General features: G+C 36.6%; 1 protein-coding gene across 3 annotated transcripts; it reads right to left on the reverse strand.

The window, feature by feature from the left end:
* Window positions 1–4,545: 4,545 nt before the first annotated feature.
* LOC132624893 (uncharacterized) lies at window positions 4,546–23,734 on the reverse strand. Of its 3 annotated transcripts, none has more exons than XM_060339632.1 (13): window positions 22,567–23,734; window positions 21,241–21,973; window positions 19,897–20,392; window positions 19,296–19,447; window positions 15,882–19,193; window positions 15,535–15,747; window positions 12,617–12,820; window positions 12,255–12,458; window positions 10,163–10,312; window positions 8,679–9,029; window positions 6,043–6,475; window positions 5,848–5,938; window positions 4,546–4,970 (listed from the first exon to the last, which is right to left on the reverse strand). In XM_060339632.1, exons 1-13 carry the CDS (start codon window positions 23,646–23,648, stop codon window positions 4,766–4,768), a joined length of 7,626 nt encoding a protein of 2,541 aa, XP_060195615.1. In that variant the 5' UTR covers window positions 23,649–23,734; the 3' UTR covers window positions 4,546–4,765. The 3 variants fall into 3 exon arrangements, with proteins under 3 accessions (XP_060195615.1, XP_060195616.1, XP_060195618.1); XM_060339633.1 differs by having other exon boundaries at window positions 21,241–21,962; window positions 22,567–22,748; XM_060339635.1 differs by lacking the exon at window positions 22,567–23,734 and having other exon boundaries at window positions 21,241–21,703; window positions 21,801–21,935.
* Between the last annotated feature and the right edge of the window lie 786 nt (window positions 23,735–24,520).

A 24,520-nucleotide genomic window follows, 5' to 3' on the forward strand; every position in this document is an offset into this window, starting at 1 on the left:
TTGCTATTCCGCCATGTCATTTATTTGTTATGTTCACTAAAATAAATATACTTAAAATATTTATATTTTAAAATAAGATAGAATAATGTGAAAAGAGATTAACGTCGTAAAAAAAATATCAAATAGAGATCAACTAATGAATAAGGTAAATTAGTCAAATTATAATTCTAATCGACGTTTTCTTAAAAAAACATGCAAAAGACAACATGACAAGTAAAATGAGCTAAACCGAGAATATTTACCAAAAATAAAAAAATAGTATTTCGTCGTTTAAATAGAAAATCAATTTCTACTTTGTTTCGTTTTAAACATGTAAAATTAATTTAATAATTTGAATTAGAATTATCCAAATCAAAATTTGATAAAAAAATAACAAGTATTTTACACCTTTAAATTAATCGAATTAAAATTGAAAGTATCAACTGATGCTTAAATATTGCTATTGTTTTATCTCAAAGAGAGGAAAATAGTTTCCTTTTAAATAAGTTTTCTCTTTTAAAAAATATTAATAAATTTGCCGATTTTGTATTCGTAGCAAACATTAATATAATAAAATTTTAGATACGAAGCACAAACTATAATATTATATTAATCGTGTTTTGAACATAATATATAGTGTATATATATATATAATCACTATTCAAAGACAACTACATACACATAGATGCACTATAATCTAAAGTGTTGGACCCGTACCCAGCACGGGCCAGGCCATCTAGTCATTATTACTATAAGCAATTACCTTTTCTGAGTAAGGTTAATCATTGGTGCTATTATTTGTGTTAAGATTTATATACAATTTGAAAAAAGTAAAAATTTTGAATTTTGGTGTATTTTAGCATATTATATCAGATAATCTACTTTATATTTTCTAATATTCACGTTTTATGAACTGTTACTTGTAAAAGGTAGAGTCATATTTGAAGTTGATGAGTTCTAAATACTTGCCATCAAAATCTAAGCGTAAGCTATTAGATTCGTTCTAACCGGTACCTAATAGCTTACTACCGTAGTTTTGGCCCTCTTTAAGTTTTTAAAGTGATCTGGCAGTGTAAAAACTGCTTTTTTGCAATATCATGATTAGGGGTGGCAAACGAGCTGGTCGGTTCGAGTCGGATATGGGTCAGTCGAAAATGGGTTAAATAAAAAACAAATCAATTATCCAACCCGCTCATATTTTACACGGATAAAAGATGGGTTAACCCACGGATAATATGGATAACTTCAAGAATTGTTAGATGAGAAGATAAGCTAAAAACCAAAATAAGCTTAGATTCTAAGACAAAATTAATAAAAATTAAAATTAAAAAATTAAAATTAAAAAAAAAAAATTAAAAATAAAAATATTAAAAATTAATTTAAATTTTTTTAAAAAAAAATCTACTCTCTAGAACTTTCTATGGTACTAATACTAGTACTAATATATAATTAGCATGAGGGGAGTGTAGTTGGATAAACCATGAGTTTACCCATATTTTAAGTGGATAATATGGATTGATCCATATTGGACCCATTTTAAATGAGCCGAATATCTAACCCATTTTAAATGGGTTGGATCGGGCGGATATCTATAAATTTTACCCATTTTGTCACCCCTAATCAGGATATAAACAAAAGTCAACCTCTTTATTATATTAGTTTTTTTTTTTTTTTTTTTTTAAAAAGAGTACCTTAAGAAGATTAGTATAAAACGCATCTGAAGACGCCAAACCCATGGGTTTGAGTTCCATAGCATATTCACTTGGATATATAGTAGAAACTGGAGGTTAATTGATGCGTTACTATGTGTTCTTTCCTTAACTAAGACGGTGGCTCATTGCATTTTGAAAACAAAATTAAAAACTCAAATCCCCATGGTAACAATGAAATCTTAATATTTTGAATTAGTATCTGTAGGATATATGTTGGTAGGCTACCTTTGTAACTATTTACTTTATTTACAATAAAACTTTCATTGAACTTCTTTTTTTTTTTTTTTTTTTTGGGGGGGGGGGGGGGGGGGGGGGGCGGGGGGAATAGAGCAGTAATTTGGAAAGAAGGGCAAAGGTGATGAAAGTGCGTTGTTTTTTGTACGAGGAAGCGTCAACTCCAATTCCTAATTGTCTCTTTTGCCTAATAGAAAAAGGAATGATGCAAATCCACAAGAAACAAGAAAAAGAAAACTATTCACAAACATAGACGTGGGATTATTTTTATTATTTGTGACGTACGTTCAATATTGAATAAATCCACACAAGAAACAAGAAAAAGAAAATTTTAAAAATCCAGCACCCACCATTCTTCAAGTCTTGAAAAGTCATTATCATTTACAAACATAGACGTACGTTCAATGTTTAAAATATCGTCTAGCTAGTGTGTTTCCAATTCATATAAATATATTATAAAATCAAAGGCTTCGAAATAAAATGAGATGGTGATTATTATCTACTTCCTTTCTTTTTATTTTTGGCATCATCAATTTATGCCTTTAATTTCCATTCTTGGATGCTCCCTGTCGTTCTTCCCTCTTTTAGGAACATGACTGTACAAACCTTTAATTTACTATTTCGCAGTGACCACATTCCCACTCAAGTGCCTATACTTCAAAGTGCCTATACTTCAATTTTTTTGCTTACATGCTCAAGTCTCAACCATACAAAATTAGATGAATAGTCAAATATATACTTGCCTATTTATTCAACAGAATTATTGTCAACATGACCAACTTTTGCTGAGTTACACACTCATTAAATATAGGTTGCTGTCTCCAAAGCTAATGATATTAGTATAGGAGGAGCTATTTGTGAAAATGATGGGAAATGTAAAAACTGTTTCACTGGATAGAGGAGTCATATGTAGATGTAGATCTCTGCTCTCTGGTGTGTTCCATATCAGAAATGGACCTGGGGTGTAACTCACTCTTAAAAATTAGCTCATGAATCAAGAATCGCTCAAAACTATATAAGAAGATCAGGTTCTCATCCCACAACCGATGTGGACAAACTCAACAACCCCACATGTCAGGCTTGTCAACTGAAGCGTGGACGATATAATATGGGTTCCACATCGAATAACCAAGAATTTGGATGGGTTTGACTCTGGTACCATTATAAAAAATATTGATCTTTGACCTAACTAAATCCAAAACTAGCTAATGATGTGAGAATTGGGATGAGTCCGACTCTGATACCATTATAAGAAATATTATTATTCTTGGACCTAATTCAATCCAAAACTAGCTAATGATGTGAGAATTGTCTAAGACCATATAAAGAAATCAAGCCTCAATCCCGCAACTTGGGACAAACTCAGGTACTCAATAACCACTATCTCCCCCTCCCCCCCCCCCCCCCCCCCCCCTCCCCCACACCCACCCCACTCCCACACACTCACTTATATAACAGACTTTGGTAGGCATATTTCACAATCAATGCTAATTTAATCTTTCTCCTTTGCAATTTAGGAGACGTATTCGTTCCATAAAGAACTATTGCTGGCTCTTAAAAGATACTAAAAAGAGAACGAGCTAGCCATGAGTTCAAGCAAGAAAGTATGACTTCTCTTTTCGCTACCCCACCCCTAAAAGTAAAAGGCAATACTAACCTAGCCCCTCGTACTAGCTTCTCTCTTTTAGAAGAAAAAAAAAAGCACATATTTATACTAATTATTAAGTCCACACATTGTTAGAAAGAGTGCAGTACTGGTATTCTACACCCATTGCCTTTTATATAAATATATTTGTAACGGGCAAGGAAAAATTAAAAGAAAAAGAAAGCAATAGTGATCTTCTGTACCTGAAAACTCAGTAGAAGATGTGATTGGTGATTCAAGGTTGAAAGTGACAGATCAATCTCAAGTCTCATTTACAATACCAAAGAGGAACCAAAGAGGGGTATAATATCACCTTTAACACTGCATTAAGCAGTTCACAATATAAAGTTGTTTGATAATACTCACAGATAAATATTTGTATTCAACTATTACGTTCATATAATTAATCATTCAAGTAAAACAATTTAGACAAGAAATTAAAGCAGTGTATTTTAATGCCTTTAGTTTTTAATCACAAATTATCTCATTACCAAACTAAATACTTCAACAGTCACCAAAAGAAGGTAAGCAGGTAAAAATTATACATAGTATGTATCAAAAATGTTAAACAACTAAATCTTAGCAGTAGCTGTTTGCTCGTCAAAAGAAAACAAAAATGATAGGAAAAAGTAGTATATTAAAACAAGAACCTTTACCTAATGATGTAAAACCACAAGCATCAAAATTTCTACGGACTGATACTCTACAGATGATCAAATTTTTAAGCAAACGATAGCTAATAAGGAAACCTGGGGTTGAAATATTATATTAAAGGATGGTGACATCAGCCCCACCAAACGTTAGATAGGGGGCGAGGGTGGGGGCGGGGAGTGGGGGTGGGTGAAGTGTTACGGGTGGGAGAGACAATAACATGGAATTTCACTTATGAAACTTGTTTTCCAGAGAAGTCATTTTCCCGACTTTTTAGGAACTTGTTTTCCTAAAGAACCAAACGTGAAAAAATTAGAAAACAAGTTTTCCAAACCATTAACTTAAAATCAACATGGTACACACTATTTACAAGTGTAAGAATGAAGATCAGAACGAAAAGAAACACCAACAGTGTTTGGTTAACACCTGTTCTAACCTCTCATACCCTTAGTGAATTTTTTTTAGCTAATATGAGTGATGAATAAACAAAATTGCCACGTATTTTAGCCAAATTATGGGTTTGAATTAATAATACCAAAAAGAATTACTGAGGTTTTACGACACGTCTTTCCCAGTCAAAGACACCCAACTTATCTACATCCTGGAAGGAAATGAAGTGCGAATGTAATGAATTTCTTCCTAGCAACTTTGAGATTACAACAAGAAGCATTTCACAAGCCTGATTTTCTTCCAATTTTTCTGCATCAGTGAGCTCAGAAGAGTGATCTTTCCATGGCTGGTAAAATGACCTGCTCAACAAAAGTAACACCAATCTTGGTACTCCATTTATGTAATTCAAAGCAGCAGTTAATTATCAGATGGCGGTAAACTGGGAAAAAGAAAACATCAGCCTGTAAATTCATTGAAATACTTCAAACCATTGACGTACTGCTAAACATAGTTCTACCCTAAAGCAATATTTAGAAGTGACTTGTATCCTAGAATCCAAGCATAATATTAACCCTATCAACTTGCTAACTTCAGATCATTAAAACATCTTGACCTTGATTGTTTAGAATTACTTCATACTATTGCATGCTTTGTTGTAGTGACCCCATATTCATCCCCAGATTCTTCGGGAGGAATGGATGCATTTGTGACACACGCGTGCTAGAGGGGGGAGAAGGGGGGGGGGGGGGGGGGGGGGGAGCTCAGTGTGGACACGGACATAAAACACTGATTGGAGAACCTGAGATTGGGAAACCCTAGACTCGGAACCAGTGGAGAATAATTCGTATGGCAATAAATCCCAACTCTAACATCAAAATGATGTCCAAAGGCCATCAAACCACATGCCTGTGGTTGAACATAACACAAGGCTGTGCATGGTTAATCCCCCGCATAATGATCTATCAACAGTCTTCCAAGTCTTTTGGTCAATAATAGTCTCTAATCACAAGCAATAGAGGAATTCTCAAGGTGTACAAATTTCTAAGCAGCAGTAGATTTAAAAATGCGAGAACACCTCCCGAGCACAAGCAGGAAACTTCCAAAGACCATCGGAAGTACTTCGCATTAGCACTACAGCACCCAGGAGATGTGGGGGTGGTGAGTTGGTATTTTGATTTCTTTTGATTACAAACAAAGTGTATTTCTAGAAAGTAATGCAGAGAATAGTTTATGTACCATCTCCAGGCAGGATTAGCTTCAGCAGGACAATTAATCTTGGAGAAGAGGGTTGCCAACTGACTTGCATCACAAGCTAAGATGTCTGTTTCTGTACAAGCAGCCAAAAGCATAATAACCAAGTTAGGCATTAGTTTAAAAGACAGGAAGCTGTCTTAACAGCAGAAAGCAGTATTGATAAGATTACGAGTGTACCTGCTGAGGAAAGACTAGAAGAAAGAAGAAGACAAATTGCAGAAACGACGGATGGAAGCACTGTATAGTTTGTGCTTTGTAGCTGTTGCAGAAAATAGATTGATGAGGCTAAAGTTTCTGCACATTGAAATGTCCTGTCGGTACCACTACATCTTTGCTCATTCCACTCCATCAGAGAGAGCAGGTTATTGAGCTTAGATCTGTCAAAAGAATGACACAAGTGCAAATTACTGAATTTGAGGGAGTGCTTTCCTACAATCACTGATGCAGCCAGCCACCGAACAAGCTTTGATATCAGAGAATCATCTGATTCTTCCTCGGATTGCAGTCCCATATTGCAAGCAAAATTTTCCGGCGCATGGACTTCTTCAATATTTGACTGCAAAGCAGTTAAAGTCGCCCAGCTAACAAACTTGGCAACCTTTTCCTGGTCCTGGAAAACATATAAAAACAAAATTGTTTTATAAATGATATGATTTACATACATAAACACCAAAGCAAGTGATCTCCAGAAAAGCAGTACTAAAGCTTCATGAGCATAACTTATGAATTCATCAGCATGCTTAGACTAATTGCATTTCAAGTCAGGATCTCATAGTCTGAATATATCTTGAAATCAAGTATCAAGATAATAGGTAACAACACTATGAAATATTACTAAGACATGACCAAATATTTATGAGATAAAACATTGCTCATTATCATGTTTGGGAGCTTTTAAAACTCCTTTAAGCATGTCGCGTCACCATTATCTGAATCGTGCCAAGCTGAAGCTCTACTTCACTGGCGAACATATTGTACATGGCAGCAACAATCAACATTGCTGTCTTTACTACATATTCACCTAGCTTTGGTCTATTTCATTTTTAGTTCTGTTTCTTTCTCTTCTCTGTCTTCTTTCTTTTGGGTTGAGGAGAGCGCACATTTCCGGATTAAAGGAAAAAAAAGGATTAAAATACATAATCTCAATCTAGAAACTAAAAAGCTTAGGTTATTGGCATGCATGAACTGCAAATCCAAAAGCATCAGACATTCTAGTAAAAAAGAGTTTTCTTACTTGCTTAAGCTAGAATGGAACCTGGAAAGCATACAGAAACGGAACACCCATGGATTTTATCAGCTTAATGAATTAATTCCAAGATATAAGGCTTCCCACTTGGCGTAACTGGTAAAGTTGCTGCCACGTGACCAGGAGGTCACGGGTTCGAGCCGTGGAAACAGCCTCTTGCAGAAATGCAAGGTAAGGCTGCGTACAATAGACCCTTGTGGTCCGGCCCTTCCCCGTACCCCGCGCATAGCGGGAGCTTAGTACACCGGGCTGCCCTTTTTTTATATAAGGCTTCCCACTGTGGTGAAGGTAATAATGAAAGTTGAAAAGGAAGTGGAAATGAGGAAAGAAGCGTAGGAAGTAAATGAAAATGATTTACCGTTTGCATAGTCGTTAGTACACAACTTGCTCTAAAATATATTTTATGAATGAAGCTTAAAATATCTACCGCTTCAATTTCTTTTTCTTTTGAGCCTAGGGTCTATAGGAAACAGCCTCTCTACCCCACAAAGGTAGGGGTAAGGTCTGCGTACATCCTACCCTCCGCAGACCCCCCAAAGGGTATGTTGCTGCTGTTGTTGTTGTTGGAGCTTAAAATATCAAAAGCAGTCATTCAGATTATTAGTGTTACCCATGATCAGACATTGCTCATCAATCACGCATTGCCTTTCATTGTTAAAAGCCAAAATCATGATTGCCACACTTACCTCAGAACTCACTGCCCTCATTTTTGGTGTAAAAAAACCACATCTTAAATTTTTTTAAAAGAACTCTAGAAATGGATCTATATCACCAGAAGATACAAATAAATCCTACATTAATAGCTAAAACAAAACCAATGTGAAGCAGCATTTGTGTGAGTCCCATAACCGATAAAGCCAAGTGCAACATCAGTGGTCATTCTAATGTGACAAGTCTTTCAGAAAGACAGTATAAGCTTGTGTTATGGAATACAACGACAACAACAGGCTCAATCCATTTTGCATGCTGATGAGTGAAATATTGGTGCCATTTCATCGACAACAAGTGTGTCACACACTAGTCCTCGACATGAATTAATAGCTAGTCAATAGATATGTTATCTGGGAGAAGTCCTACGTCCTCAACAAATGGAAGTCACATATCGAACCTGTACAAAGTCAACACTACGGTCTTGCAACTGGCAAGTGAACTTGACAAAGTGTCACCAACAGGGTTTCTAGTCCCAATATTCAGTGCCAGCTAAAGGGAGCATGATATGATTGTTTAGGAACTATTCTGGAATTCAAAAACAAATTTTTCTAATGATACTTAAGCAATCTGTCACGCGTGTCCCGCAGGAAAGATCCTTTCGGTCATACTCACAGATCTTGAAGAGACGAACTCTACTTCTTTCATTAAGCGGATGAACAACTTATGCCACAAAACAATAGCAAAAGTGAAAAAATTAAAGACAATAACATGCAGTTCCCCCAAAAGCAGAAAGCATCTAGTCTTGCACAAATGCATTTTTTCAAAGTTTTCAAAGTGCACTCCATGTTCAGCTTGCAGCAGAACATAAAGCTTCCTCTCAACAGATACGCAACTAATAGGAGTGAAGGGGAAATACCATTCGCAAAATATTTACTGGAGGAGTGCTCATAAGTACAGCTTCGAGTCCAATCTGTGCAACAAGATTTTGCCTTCCATCGCAGCATTCATCAACAACTTCACATAACTGAAGTAAACTCTCAACGGAGAGGGTGAAATGTGGTTGATATACCTTCCTCTTTTGGGATATCCTCAATGCTGATCTCAATATTTGTAGAATCAGTTTAACAAGTTGAGTGTTTACTTTAAGCATTTTAACACCTTCAATTAGCATCTTGTATAGATTGCACGAGATTTCCACAAGCTGCTCCAAGGCATATTTCTGCATCCACTCAACAGTGTGTCTCGACAGAACGACTTCATTTAGTGCCTAAAATAAGAAACGCATATTTTGTGTTAAGAGAATATTGTAGCAGTAAACACAAAAGCTTTCATGAAATAAAAAAGTTCAAAATGCAAAACGTAAACAGTATTCAGCTAGACGGCAATGACTTTAATTTGGGAAAAGTACCATAAGATCTATTGCTTTAGAGGGGTTGAATCATTATTTGATTTATTTATGGCGACAGAGAGCAGCGATTCTCAAACAGAATTTAGTATAATGTACAGTGTCATATATGGTAGAAAGTGATGCATTTAGAACCTAAATCTGATAAAACTTGGCAGATACCCAGGGGGATCAAGGTTGACGCTTACAAATTTTTCTTGTTAAGTAACCCAGGCCAGATGATCTGTATGGAATCAATAAAAACACTTTTAACATCGAGATCAAATTCTCGGAAACCAAGTTTCTTCATTTTTTTTTATAACCTAGAAACGCCGGCGCCTAGGGGCACATGGTTCGATCGGTGGATAATGGACCCGCTCCTCTATCATTCTCTTTTTAAATACCAGGTTTTGTCACCGGTAGTGTTTGAACACATGAAGTGTGCTAACCCACCACATCACGAGCTGCAACCCTACCAGTAGACGAAAGCCCTGGGGGCAGTTTCTTTGATTGGTTTGGTGGCTATAGTTCAACACTATGTCAGTGGTTTTTGGAAGTCATAACCCATGGCTCTTACTCTATTTCAGCAGACTGACTGAATGATGAACTCGTAAGCAGGTTGAAATGAATACTTTTCTAAATGAAACACAAACATGAAATTACTAACTTGAAAATATATTTTTTGACAAAATATATTTTGATCTTTTGTACTGCCTAAAAATACAAAATAGAAAATAATATTCATATAGGTGCTAACTCTGACATCAATCTACTATACCCCAGAAACACTCTTTAACAGTGAATTCATTGTCATGCATCCTAACATATAGGTAAACGATAAGTTTCATGCAGATTATGTCTTGCTCCTCAGACTTCACTCATGTCCATATAATATAGCCCTCCCGTCAAACAAAAAAAATATATTTTCTCTAACATCTTAAATAGTCAAGAGAGAACAAAGTAAAAGGCGCAATCTGGAGATTTTTTTTATATTACTTAATAAAGGAAACAAATACCTCCAGTATAACAGTCAACTCAGCAGACGAATTTCTTCTGCATTGACTCCAAGAAAGAGATGAAACAAGACAGGATGACCATGAGATCAGGCCACACTGTTCAACCAAGTACCGGGCCATCTTGGGTATTCTGACAGACTTCTTTACTATCTGCAACATAGATCATCTGAATGAATTCGGCTATTGCTTAGGAAAGGCTCATCACTCTTAGAAGAAACATGATCAAATAGAAAAACATCTTTTGGATGGAGAGGGTAAAACAAGTTCCTTTCAAGGAAAAAATCAAAAAATTATGTTCTGCATTAAACCAACAAATTAAAGACCGCGTTCTGTTCCGCAATAAATCAACAAATTAAAGACCACATTCTGTTCCGCATTAAATCAACAAATTAAAGACCACATTCTTTTTTTTTTTTTTTTGAAACTGGTACTATTAATTAAAGACCACATTCTTTTGACAGTCTAACTAAGTGAAACAAGAACTTCACGATGTACTTAAAAGAGGAGCAAACTTGCCAATACGTGCACTTATAGGATTTTTGAAGTTAATACTTCGATTGTGTGTATATTGAGAACCCCCCCCCCCCCCCCCCCCCCCCCCCCCCCCCCCCCACACACACAAGACGTATTATCTAAAAAACAAAGGATAAAATACTGTCATTTTAGAATTTTACTCACAAGGATAACTTAATAAGCTGCTTAATTTAGGCTCCTCAAAGATACTTCTGAGGCAACAACTGCTTCATTTTGAAACTGGTATTGAGTTTGTTTTTTATGCATGCAAGGGAAAGCAAATATTTTACACACCTCAACCTCAAGTAATAGAAAGAGAAGAGAAAAGGAAGAGATTTAGTTGTAAACAGTAATCCCAACCAGAGGAAATAAAGCAGTACAACATTCTGGTGCAATTAAACTTCTAATTCTGAGTGCCTCCAGCTAATAACAAAGTAAACCAATAAATATTATAGCAGTTTGTTTGTTGCTTTGATGAATGGATCTCGCAATGAATATGGAGGTGATGGTAGCAGCAATTATGGAACTGAGGTTATCAACACATATGCACAACTAAAATACTATTCGTAGAATCCAATCCTCTGATAGAGGTGAATTTGAAAGAAAAAAGAAGTGCTGGAGTCGTTGGTAGTTCACTGGTCCCTTGATTTGTTTGTGTCCCTGACTACATGCAAGCTTATAAGAGTTCACTCTTAAGGAGTAATTAAATAAGCTCAAAATACAGCAAAAATAAGTTAAAAGTGGTGTTGGGCGATGTGCAAGTCAGTGAGAATGATCTGGAATACAGTGCCATCTTGTGTATGTTTGGTAATATGGAAGGAAAGAAATGCAAGATGCTTCGAAGACAAAATAGAGGCTGTACAGAAATTAAAGTATACTTGCTCATGGCTTTTGGTGTTTTGGTGTGATCTACAGGATGTGAAAGATGAATTTAGCATGCTTGCTTAATAGACTCACTTTGATATGCTTTACTTGAGCCAAGGTCTATCGGAAACAGCCTCACTACTTTCACAAGGCAGGGTAAGGCTGCGTACACAGCACCCTCCCCAGACCCCACTTGTGGGATTACACTTTATATGTTGTTGTAGTTGTTCCTTAATAGACTCACTACAGGAGTAGGATCTTATATAGGCGAAGGCTTTTCTTTTTGTTCTGTCCAGAAAGTTTTCTGTCTTTGTAATTCCCTGGCACTTAGTGCCAGATTTCTGATATTAATATACTTGCTAACCATTTTAAAAAAATAATAGTTTTTAGCTTCTAAACTGAAAATAACTATGCATTCAGTTTTAGTTAAAAAATAGATAGTCATCACCATGTAGAAGCAAAAAGGTAAAAGACCACCAGAAAACTCTGCAAAGTAATCAAGGACAAAATAAAGGAGAACAAAAGACATCAAAAACCAAAAGAAAACATGTGACATTTTTTACCTGAATAATCAACTTCTTCAGTTTAAAAAAATCACCAAAATACCAAAGACACTAACCATCAAAAGGCAACCACGAAAACATGGAAAATTAAGCAAGACACAAAGACTCCAAAAGGAGGAGAAAAAGACCATAAAACATAGGACTTCCGTTACCTGAACAATCAACTCCTTCGATTCATTATCAGAAATAGGAGAAACATAGAAACTGAAAAGGGTCTCAAAAATGGCGTTTCTGATGTATATTTGAGCATCGTCATCCATATTCAATCCTGAGTACAATAGACGTAGCATCCACAACCTCTCTGTTTTGAAATTATTTGAGATACTCCAGAAAAAAGTCTGGAACAATGGTATACCCTGTTAAAAATCAGAGGAAAGAGAGGGGAAAAGCGCTGTCAGACGAAGTGAGTTTTTTTTTTAAAATGTCAGACTAAGTGAGATAATGATCACATATGACTGAACAGTTGATCTTTAGGACAAATGGAACTTATAAATCTTCGATATTAAAGATATACCTTCATATTTGCACTTGGAGAGCGCATCAGATATTTACTTATTGCTGAATAATGGTCATGTGAAGGATCCAAAAGTACATAAGAAGCCTCTGCAACAAGTATGGCAGTTATGGATGAAATCTTCTGCCAAGGCTCTTCAATACCATTTTGCAAGTACGACATTAGGAGACGCAGTCGCATCACATCCTTCCTCTTCTGACATTTCTACAGGCAACAATAAAACTTTATAAAATCATGACATGATACTTGTGATAAAGAGTCATCAAAGCAGCTCTGGAGAGATATCAACACCTTTTCCTGGCATATAAACAACCAAGATGACTGATTATTATTATTGGCAGATGATCAATAGAGATTACCCTATTTCTCCTATAGGCAGGGATGTTTTATCAGACAACATCTGATGATACTATTCTGTCACAGATCTGTCTCTGCATATATTTGCAGGCATGGCCACATTATTTGACCTACAAAACTTTCAGGTCATAATACAGGCCTCTCTTTATTGCCCGACACAGTTATTAAGATGAGAGTCGAAATTTTATTGTTACAATGGTACTTTTTGATGAAAAGATGTTGGTAAACTGCTTTCCTTTTAGGGAAGTGGACACTATTTAGAAGGAAATTCTGAGATGCAGGGAACGCCCAAAAGGTGGCATCGCTTAAAATGAGCGGACATGGCTTTATTTCACACTTCTTTTTTACTTTCTATGGTTTTGTGTGAACACAAATCCAACACATTTCTCCGCTCAAATGTCCACCAGTGGCACCACCATCACTTCCATAGTCACCGAACCAACGCACCACCGTCGTTGCGTTGCTAAAAGCATGTTCATTGTACGCGCAAGGGTGGCTCAGTTGGTTAAGCATGGGGCTTTCATCATGGAGGTCTCAGGTTCGAAACCCCCTGCCTACGACAGCAGGGGATTTGCCTTCTGGGTCGAGCTCGTCGCACGGGGCTTGCCTAGTGCGGGTTACCTCTCATGTGTGGTTTGCGAGCTATTGCACAAGAACTGAGTTTACCCTGTGCGCACCCAAAGGATAGCGGCTACGGGTTCCCATGTCATCAAAAAAAAAAAAAACATGTTCATTGTCCGCCCCCAAGAAATTATGCAATCTTTGAGTAATGAAACCACACCTGCACATTGCCACTCACCAATTCTATTCATCAACAACTCCCCCGCCAATTTCCCTTCTGCCTAAGCCCTCTGCTTTCATCTTGTTATTACAGGAGAATTGTCCCAGCTTCGATCTGACCCAAAACCAAGACAACAACACCCTTGACCATGTAAATACTAAATACAAACACAGACCTCTGTTTTCATCCTTCAGCTCTTCACACCCATTTTCTCCACTAACACCACTCTTCAACCACCTCCTACACCACTGAAACTCCACCATCCCAAAACCAACACAAATTTCATCACCCAAGACTACCATGTAAACATCCATCACTGGCCATGGCTGAAACCTAAGAATTTCCTTTACAAATGTATCTACACCAAAGGCAACACACTTCAAAGAATGACTGCAGTGATTCTATCACTCTCCATCTTCTTCTACGCAAAACCAACCACTACAAATACACTCCACACCTCCATTAAGAGAGCTTCAGCCAAAAACCGATTTCCCACCGAGAGCTCAGTAGAGAAGATTCTCATAATTATGTTGGATGAAGAGGGGAAGAAGTGGGGTAGGGGGGAGGAGTCCTCTACTGTCTTTACTTCTGTCTTTTGCTTAATACATGTTTCAAGTTTTTGGTCCAAATTACATGTGTCACTTATTGATTGGTTTGATTGAAAGGTCAAACACATGTCTTTCTGTCTTTCATGCATTTGGTTTATGGACACGGCTATTCACGAGACATTTCTACCAAGCTGAGGTGTTCATCTAGTTACTTGTGATATTGGAGTGCCTAACTAATATTCCATGCCCAGTTTGAGTGGCCATTCTCTATCATATACATCTCGTATGCAGGTTTTCCCCATCACAACAATAATTTATTAACTTTGTCAAAAAATTTAAAGAGAACGCTATTGATTACAGATATAGAACCTACACTGCTAGAGGAGCACTTGAACAAATTGGATAAAAGATTCTTTGTTTGACTCCTGAATGAAGACTGTATTAAACAAATAGACACAGAGAAGTACTGAACACTTACAACTAAAAATAGGAGGTCTATGAATCACTCCACCTACTCCTTGGGCTTGGTCAATCTTACCATTTCTTAATTACTCCCTCTATCCCAGGTAGATGTCATTTTTGCTTCCAAGTAGGCAAAGAATGTTTTGCTAAGATAGTTTAACATACCCTTTACTCTGTTTTGATATAAGTATTGCAACTTATAGTACTTTCAGTTACTTTCTGAATATAAGAATTTTATTCAATGAAAGAATTGATTTTTATCCAATTTAGCTCAAAAAATAAGAAGAAATTTCATAGGGGTACAAATTTAAGAGAGAAGTAGTAAACAAAGAGGGGTATAAATTTAAGTTGGCATAAGTGGATTAGATAGTAGTCTAGACATATTAGAGTTCTGAAGAGATTCAGATTCACCACAAAGAAAGGTAACTAAGTTAATCAATTTACATGCTTCTTTTCTAAATGTGGAAAAGAGGGATGAGAATCCATGGTAAACACACTTTTAATCTAGACTGAAAAACTATGTATTGTTTAATGCCATTAGCCACACAAACTAAAGCATCATTGTGACAAATTTGACTTTGAAGTCTTGAGTACTTCAACTTGCAATAATTCTTATAACGACTTCTGAAGTTTCAAACCATCCATTGGGGTCTCCTTCCCCAAGACCTTGCAGATACACATAGCCCCATCTTTCATTAGGAAAAACTTATCATTACTACCCCCAAATTATTCAGATAAATAAAGACAAAAGTTATGACAATGATAGATACCTCCAGTGCACTCTTGAATCTTCCAAGAACCTCGTAACCTAGTTTCCTCGTGTCATCATCAGGTGAAGATATACTAACAACAGTAATGGCAAGCAAGCCTAAGCTAGCAAACTCCAAGGGCTCAATAAAACCCATAGAAAGACAGTGAACTGAGAAGTGCAAAATAAAAATGGGATCATACACGCGGAGTTTCTCAACATCTGCATAATGTACCTGCAGAAAATTCCATACTTTTGAATTAGACAGAACTGGGAGAAACTACAGAAATATCTCTTATTCCTTGCCCTGCCAAAATTGAAAGAAAAATCAAAGATCACGGAAAAATGAATTCTCAATAATAGGAGTACCTCATATCTTAAGTCAGGATAATCCTTGTTAGGTTTTTTGAGAAACCCTGGACCAACTGTTCTATCATATGGGAAATAAAGCACAGTAGTTGCACAAACTTTGGGGTCAACGGGAATGTTTTCTCTGAAGTGGATTCTTCGGTAGTCATCAACTGCTTCAGCTTCACTCAAATTACTAGAGATACTCTGCCTCAGTTCATTTTCTTTTCTGACTTTCAGCAGCGCACTACCCCATAGGTAATCCAATTTAGCCATACTTCCTTTGCTCAATTCATTAGTCGAATTGATTTCATCCATTAAGCTGCAGATCTCCAAGTCAATCGCACTCATACTAGCACCATAAGAAGACAACAGCAAGAAGACCAGCTCCCCCAAATTTATTCCAATGTCTTTTACATTATTAATATCACATTGTTGAGCCCTGATTTGGAAAAGCAACCTAAGCAACTTCACAAGTTCCAACTGGCAAGCACGTTCCTCAGATAGTTTACAACTATCTTTTAAGCCGAAGGCATCTTCATCAGTAAATGGAACGTACGATCTCATGATACTAGGCAAAGGAGTAAATATCATCCCAAAGTGAGAATGACCAGCTGAGATGTGAGAAGGACGGATGGCAGCTGCAAATTGAGAATGTGCAAGCAATAGTTGAATAATTGAAATACAAGAGAACTTCCCCTCAGATACTGATGAGATAATAGCTCGGAGCATCCCCAGTGTCATAGGATCATAAAACCTATGCACAAGAGATGACTTAACAAGTTGCTCTACAAATGGAAGAGAATCCATATTCAGAAGACAATCATGCATCTCCGTTGTTATTTCCATTACATTTCTTAGAATATATACTTCCAAATATCTAAACAAGGAACAGCTTCCAACCTCCATTTGCCTGAAGTCAACAACGTTCAAAGAGCATCTATTGACAATAAGCTGCCAGGATTGAACCAACAAATTCAAAAGCCGGATTCTTGCCAAGTCTAAAATGGAGCAATCTTCTGAAGCAATCACTTCTGCATTTTTCTTCAGCAGAGACGGAAACTTCCTCTTCTCAGGGAATAAAAGTGTTCTGCACAAACGTATTTTTGCAACAGTCCTGTTGACAACATTCAAGGACTCCTCAACTGAATAAGCACCATCTTGAGAGAGATCAAACTCCAGCAGATCACTACAATCACTTGAGCAAACAGAATTGAATATACTCAAGCGCTTTTTCACTTTCACCAAATCGCCTCTTAATTCAAAGAAAAATTGAACTGCAAGAACAGTATTCGCGAGAAGACTACCTGAGACAAGATCCAGAAAAGCTTCCATTGAAAGGTTTTCAACATATTCTACCTTAAATATCTCCCTGGAAACGTAACTTTTCCAGATAGAGAAACCTTGCTTGAGTACTCCCCAATAAAAAGAAACTATATGCTCATGAAGCATGCAAAGATGGCCCCCAAATTTTGCCGGAATTGAATTTAAGTACAGGTTAACAGTGGGAAGAAGCATCAGCGCGTCTTCATCAGAAAAATCACAAATTGGTGGTACTGTACAAGGCTTGACTGCCACATATTTATTCATCATGTCTGAAAATAACTTCCCAAATACTGACAGATGCAGGGGGCTTATATCAGCAACAAGAAACAAGATTTCAGCCTTTGTTTTGGTTATTTTAAGCATGCAATGAGAAAGGATATTGACATGAATATTAGCCACAGCTCTACATGTATCCTTAAGAAAAGGATGGCTTTGCTTCTGCATAGCTTTATATACTTTCACAACTTTTACAGCTTTGAGCAGACAGGCATCAGCAACATCAAGTTCAAATCGAGTGGCAATATCATATACTTGCAAAAGGATTTTCTCATAGAGGATGACATCATATTGTTCCTGTTGAATTCCCCAGAACAAGTAAAGAGGCATTTTTCCATGTGGGTGCCACATGTATGCCGCCAGTTGACCAAATGCAGAACCAGCAATGTGTAATCCAACACAGAGAGCTGAAGTCAGCCAAACAGAACGATCCTCCAGGTCAATTGCAGAAAGCATCCAATGGACCGATTCAAGAACCTCAAAGGGAGATATGAAATGAATCAGACTATGTAGAGCATATAATATAGGAACTAAAGGTATTAAGTTCTTGGACTTCAAACATTCGTTCATCTTGAGCTTAAATGTCCGACCAAGTTTCTTTACCACATTTTTGAATGAACTCACAACATGTTTATTGGCCTGATAAACTTCAGATGAGGAGCTTTGGCCATCGCAGAAAGACATCCAGAACTCAGAAGTCGCTTTTACCAAATTCAGCACATGATGATCCATCTTGCAAATTTTCAGTTTAGCTGATTCAACAAACTGGTCTACACTATCCTCAATTATTCCACATCCAAAATCACTATTAACAGGGGATGGGTACTCCAGCACTGCTGCCACAGCAGGGTGATCAAGGATAGTCACAACCAACTCTTTAACAAAGTAAGTTGTGGAAGGACTACAGGCGTCTAAACCACCAGAATTAGACTTTTCAGCCAACAATTTTTTCAGCGTGCGGCTTAGAAGAAGGAAGCAAGCTTCGGAGAGCTTTTCAAGTCCCTCGAACTGCTCATTTCTATAGGATAACTGAGCTTGATTCAACCAAAAGAGTAAATAGCGGAAACAAGAAAGAAGATGATCAGATGTCTTCTCTGAAAGCTTTGCCAGAAGCAAGTTTTGCAATCCTGATTGATCAGACAAATCCAGTCCATCAATATCTAGAACAGCTGGAAAGAGAACATAAAAAGGTGCACGCTCCAAAAATACGGAAAATGCATCAGACTCGCAGTCCATTGTTCTCCCACCACTTGACCTAGCTAAGGCCCTTTCCAGACCCATGAAGAAGATTTCTGGCCATCTCTTAGAAGCATCATTCAGAAGACTAGGTTCTGAAAAAAATAGTTGCATCAACAGTGACAGAGGGACCCCAAGCAATTTATTCGAGACAGATACTATTAAAGAGAAATTCTGTATTATCTCAGTTGGTGTTGTGCATGCAATTGAAAAGCAAAACCCAATTGTCAATCCAACCAGACTACCATCAGACTCACTCTTAAGCAATCTTTGGACTTCACCGACAGTACGGGTAAAAGAACTGTCAGTATACACAACTTCCTTGATGTTGGAAGATATTCTGTAAGTTCCCTGCAAAATCTTCCGTGACAAATGGAGCAATCTCTTGAATGGCCGCCACTCGCAGGGACATTGAGAATCATCCAGGTCATAGGGAGCATCAAGTCTCTCAGACAACTTCAGATCAATTATTGAAGATAAAGGTAATGGATCCACCTAACAAAATTCAAGAAAGATATAAACTGTCAAGCGGGGAAAGCACATTAAGTGCTACCAATTCTAATGGAAAAACTACTTAAATGAAAGGACAGATATTACCTGAGTCTCCAGGAGATACTTTAAGGTATTGGACACGTATGATGAAACCATTGACTTCTCGGAAGCAGAAAATGCACCAGATTCAGCAGTTACCAATGTTAGGCACTTATCCAAGATGCAGATTGTGAAAGAGCTAAAATCAGGAGATATATCTGCAAGAAGTGTCAATAACTGTCAGGATATTGCAAATAATCCCTTTCAGCTACTGCTAAGTTCTTCTTTTCAAGTTTGCAGTATTTTGGCAAAGAGATTTACAAGCCATTGGGTTAACTACTTCAGTTATCATCACAAATAAGATAGACCAAGTAAATGTTGGAGGAAAAGTTAACTTTCCTTTGGAAGCACAGTCATGATGCACTGTGAATCCAATAGAAACTGAAGTATTAGATCAGAAACAGCAAAACTAGAAGTGTTTGAACCAGTGAACAAGTAGGATAACAGTCCAAGCCCAGAAAAAAAAAATTAAAGGAAGAACAAAAAATAATAGGAAATATTCAATAGTGCCAACTGAACGGAAAAAATATTCACTATATAAAGAAAAAGTAAACCCATCTTAAACTATGTTACAAAGACCAAGAACAATGTATGGAAATTCAATTACCTTTGGCGCCTGGTATGCCACTCAAAGAAGACCTTAAAAGATCCAAATAATAGAATAACTTATTGCCAGACTCAATCACGGCATCACGTAGGAAAAGAAGAACAGGAGAGGACAATTTTCTGTAGATATCACACCCTACTGCTCCTCCAAGCATGTTGTCTTTGCTATACCCAGGAATAAAGAAGAACCATAAAGAAATTTCCTTTGGGTTTTTGTCAAATGCACCAGTACTATACACTGATGTCTTTGCTAGAATGTATGCTTGATCTTTAATGTCATTGTTGGGTGAAAACATTAACAACTCCAGAAATGGAAGCAAATGCTTGTACATCTGTGAGTTAACCCTTGTTGCAATTTCGCATTTAGAGGACCAACCAACATGTTCTTGGAGCAGAGATAGCAGGGTTTGTTGCAACATAGTTGGTAATACCAGCGGGTTGTTTGGTAGAATTTTGAAGAAATCAAACAATCCTTCCAACATATTAGGTATTGTTTTCTGCAAGAAAGAGAAATAATATCCAAAAAGTGAGCATTAAATATCAGGATTTCTCCATTTCGTTTCCCTATTTCAAATAGGAACTATTGACTTTGCCTAACTAAATTTACCCTCGTAAATCAGATTACTACATATATATCTTAAACAGCAGAGAAACTCCAGCTTCAGGGCAGATACGAGAAGAAGAAAAGAAAATTCAACGAAAGAATTTCAAATATAAATAGGCTTAATAACATGAACATCTGAAATCTACCTAGGAACGCGAGGTAAAGCTAAAAGTTTATGAGACTAACATCCTTAAATTCAAACCACATGCTCCCAAATCACTGATTGATCCACTGAGAAAATGAAATATTTTAAATGGGAATAAATAGATCGAGGAACCAGTGGATCTACAGTCATGCAATACAAAAGTGAATTATCTGTGCCCATACTTTCTTTAAAAGAAGCATTTCTTTTTTTGAGAATGTAAAAGAAGCATTTCTTAGGGGAGTAAATAATATATGGAATCAAATATAGTAAAGAAATCAACCTTGTTAACACAATGTCAGCCACTTAAACATTTCACAAAACATGTGCTTTTGAGATCCCATGAACATTGTTGAACAAGTTACAGAGCTGTGCAAAAAGCAGTAGACCTAACTTCATCATTCACGGCATGGAGTAGCTTATATGGGCACTAATTTGATATGATATAGCTATAGTTAATAAAGAGTCAAACCAAAGGGATACTGCAGATAAGCAAACATGTTTTTATATGCAAAAAAAAAAACAGTTTTTAGATGCAAGATTTTAAATTTCCTCAACGCAACAAAATACTTCTAAGTACTCAAGAGCTTGGAACTCACATAATATATTGTTAAAGCATTAAGCAACTTGGCATAGAATAGCACTTCTGTGTCTTCTATAGTAGAGTCTGGCAAGGGAGAAGAATGCAAACTCCAGAGTCCCGTTATAAGCTTTCCAAAATAATCTTCATCTTTAGAATCATCAGTGTCATCTCCATTTATGACTGCTTCACCATCCAGGGCCAGAGCAGCATCAGGGGAGTAACTAATCCCCCCTACTAGAATATCTGTATCCTCATTCGCAACATCAATTTTCCGCTTCTTCCTACTGCTCATTTTATCTCCTATTTCAGAATCTGCGGGTCTTTTTGAGCGTTGCTCAAGACCTCTGTAAAATTCGTTCAGTGAAGAGAGTAAGGAGAACAGAACTTGAGGATCGGGGAGCAAAATCCGAACTGCATCCCAGATATCTTGCTTGAGGGATTCCCATTTGTGGTTCATTTGACCTTGGGAAGACAAGACACTGTTTAAAGCACTAATTAGTAACTCTAACAATTTCAGAACCTCCAATACAAGCTTCAAAGTTCCATGTTTCACTAGAGGATCCGAATGAAGTAAACCTTTATTAATCACCAGTCGAGAGAAGGATCGCGGTCCAAGGCACTTCATGATATTTTGCAGCTCTGGGCTGTTAAGAGTTGGCGGCTCTTGGGTCTGAGAATCAAGAAATTCAAAGGCAAGTCCATCACCAACAGAGGAGAGCACATTTGCTGCCAAAGAAACTGAAGCAAACCTGCAAGTAATTGAGTCACAATGGACAAACAACAATAACACCAATACTAACAGCTTGTTTGGATCGTTGTCACCTATTGTATCGTATTTTGTAGTTAGTTTAAATACAATGTTTTTTTTTATTGTTACTTAAATTTTGTTGTATCGCATTGTTAAATTCATACAATGTTTGTTTTGATTGTTACTTAAATTTTGTTGCATCGTATTGTTAAATCGATCGTTATGTAACGACGAAAAGTCCCATTTTATGTAACGACCGATTTGGTGTGATCGCGTCGTTAGCTTACTTTTTTTCTCATTTTGTCTTTGCTTGTTATCTAATAATCCTATTTTATTCTTTAACCTACCTTTTTATAATAGCTCTACCCCATACCCTACTTTTCTGGTAGGTTTATTCTTCAAATGGTTGATGTGTGGCATTATGTAATGACGGGAAACAATATAATCTATCCTAACATTGTATCCATCAAAACAATATAGTACAATAATACAACACAACACAACATAATTCGATACATTATGAAACCATGTGACAACCATCCAAACAAGGTGTAATATTCAAAAAATAAACTCAAATAAGCAATATAATCTAACCAGTTACGCGATGAAGGGTCTTCAAGACTATACGGAAACTCATCCAAATAAGCTGAACCAAACGACGGCTTCCCTTTAACAATTGCCAAAAGCAAGTTTCTATGATTCTCAATCTCTCCCGCTTTTAACTTCTTCATAAGTCCCAATAATCTTTTCTGGTTTCCTCTCAACGGACTAGGTACCCTCTTCAAATCCGGCATCAACCCATTAACAGGATCAACACATACCATATTTAACACTTCACTCGCTAACTCTGCAGCCAATCCACCACCCTCTTTACCCGAAATACTAGCGAGCTGCTCCAACGTTACACTCCCGAAAAGCACACTTCTAAGCCCAGTAGGCACCAATGAATCCATTACAAGAACCCTATCAATCAAAGTAGACAACACATAAACAACAGTATCCTCATCATCATTTCCCAAACCTCGAAGCACACCTGAATACATATCCTTCTGTTGCAACACACCTCTCAACAACCTAGCATTCCCAACTTCCAAAAACGATACAGCAAACCCCACAAAAGCTTTCCTAGTCGAATAATGCTTCTTTTTCCCTTCAATTTTCTTCGCTTTCCACTCAGCTAATCTCCCAAATATCGCGATTTTAAAATCAAAACTTTTCGCCACTTCCCAGGCCATCCACGAACTACGCCTAACTATACTAGCCAACAAAAAAAGCACAGCGTTTTGGCGTTTTCCCTCTTTACTATTCAATTCTTTATACAAATCATTCATTCTCTTTTCAACAATCGATTTCGCAAACTTATCTAATGCACTGACAATTACAGCAAGTTTAGGGTCTTCATTATCAGCTCTGTAATGGTTGAAAATTTGAGAAATCAAATTGAGGATTAAGTAAAGCCCAGTTTTGGGTTTTCGGAGCTCCCAAGCTTGTTCGAGTTCGATAAACCTGGATGAATTGTGGATGTACAAGGAGAGATATTCGGGTCCGGTTTCGGATTTGAGAAGTTTGATGAATTCTTTTGAAGCATTGGAATAGAGCTGGAAATCTGTTGAAGTTAAGTTACGAAGAAGCTCTTTGAGTTTAGCTTCGCGAGAGAGTTTATTCTCGAACTCCATTGCTGGACAATGCAAAAGCTCAATGTACAGGAGAGAAAAATAGAGGAGACCGGGCGGTTAAACCCTAGAGGTTTAGTGGCTTGTATCAGAAAAATAATAAATACCGCGGGAAGTGTATTCTTTTAACAAAATGATTAATTTTTTTAATACTTTGAATATTTAAAATAACGAAAATAGGTGAGTGTTTTTACAAATATACTAATCTAAATATACAAGTTTAAATAATTGGGGGTACTCAGCGCAAATACTGAGCTATATTATAGGAACTAGATGGCCTATGCCCGTGCGCAGCCCAATACTTCGGGTTATAGTGTATTTATGTATATGTAGTTATATTTAGATAGTAATAATATATATATACATATTGCGTTTAAAATACGATTAATATAATATTGTAGTTTGTGCTCCATATCTAAAACTTTATTATATTCGTGTTTGCTACAAAAATTTATTAATACTTTTTAAAATGGAAGAATCGTTTAAAAGAAAACTATTTTCCTCTCTTTGAGATAAAATAATAGCAATATTTAAGCATCAGTTGATACTTTCAATTTTAATTCGATTAATTTAAAGGTGTAAAATACTTATTATTTTTTATCAAATTTTGATTTGGATAATTCTAATTCTAATTATTAAATTAATTTTACATGTTTAAAAGTTAAAACGAAACAAAGTAAAAATTGATTTTCTATTTAAACGAAGAAATACTATTTTTTAATTTTTGGTAAATATTCTCGGTTTAGCTCATTTTACTTGTCATGTTGTCTTTTGCATGATTTTTTAAGAAAACGTGAATTAGAATTATAATTTGACTAATTTACCTTATTCATTATTTGATCTTCTTTTGATATTAATCTCTTTTCACATTTATT

The sequence above is a fragment of the Lycium barbarum genome, chromosome 12, assembly GCF_019175385.1.
Source record: "Lycium barbarum isolate Lr01 chromosome 12, ASM1917538v2, whole genome shotgun sequence".
Lineage (NCBI taxonomy): Eukaryota > Viridiplantae > Streptophyta > Magnoliopsida > Solanales > Solanaceae > Lycium > Lycium barbarum.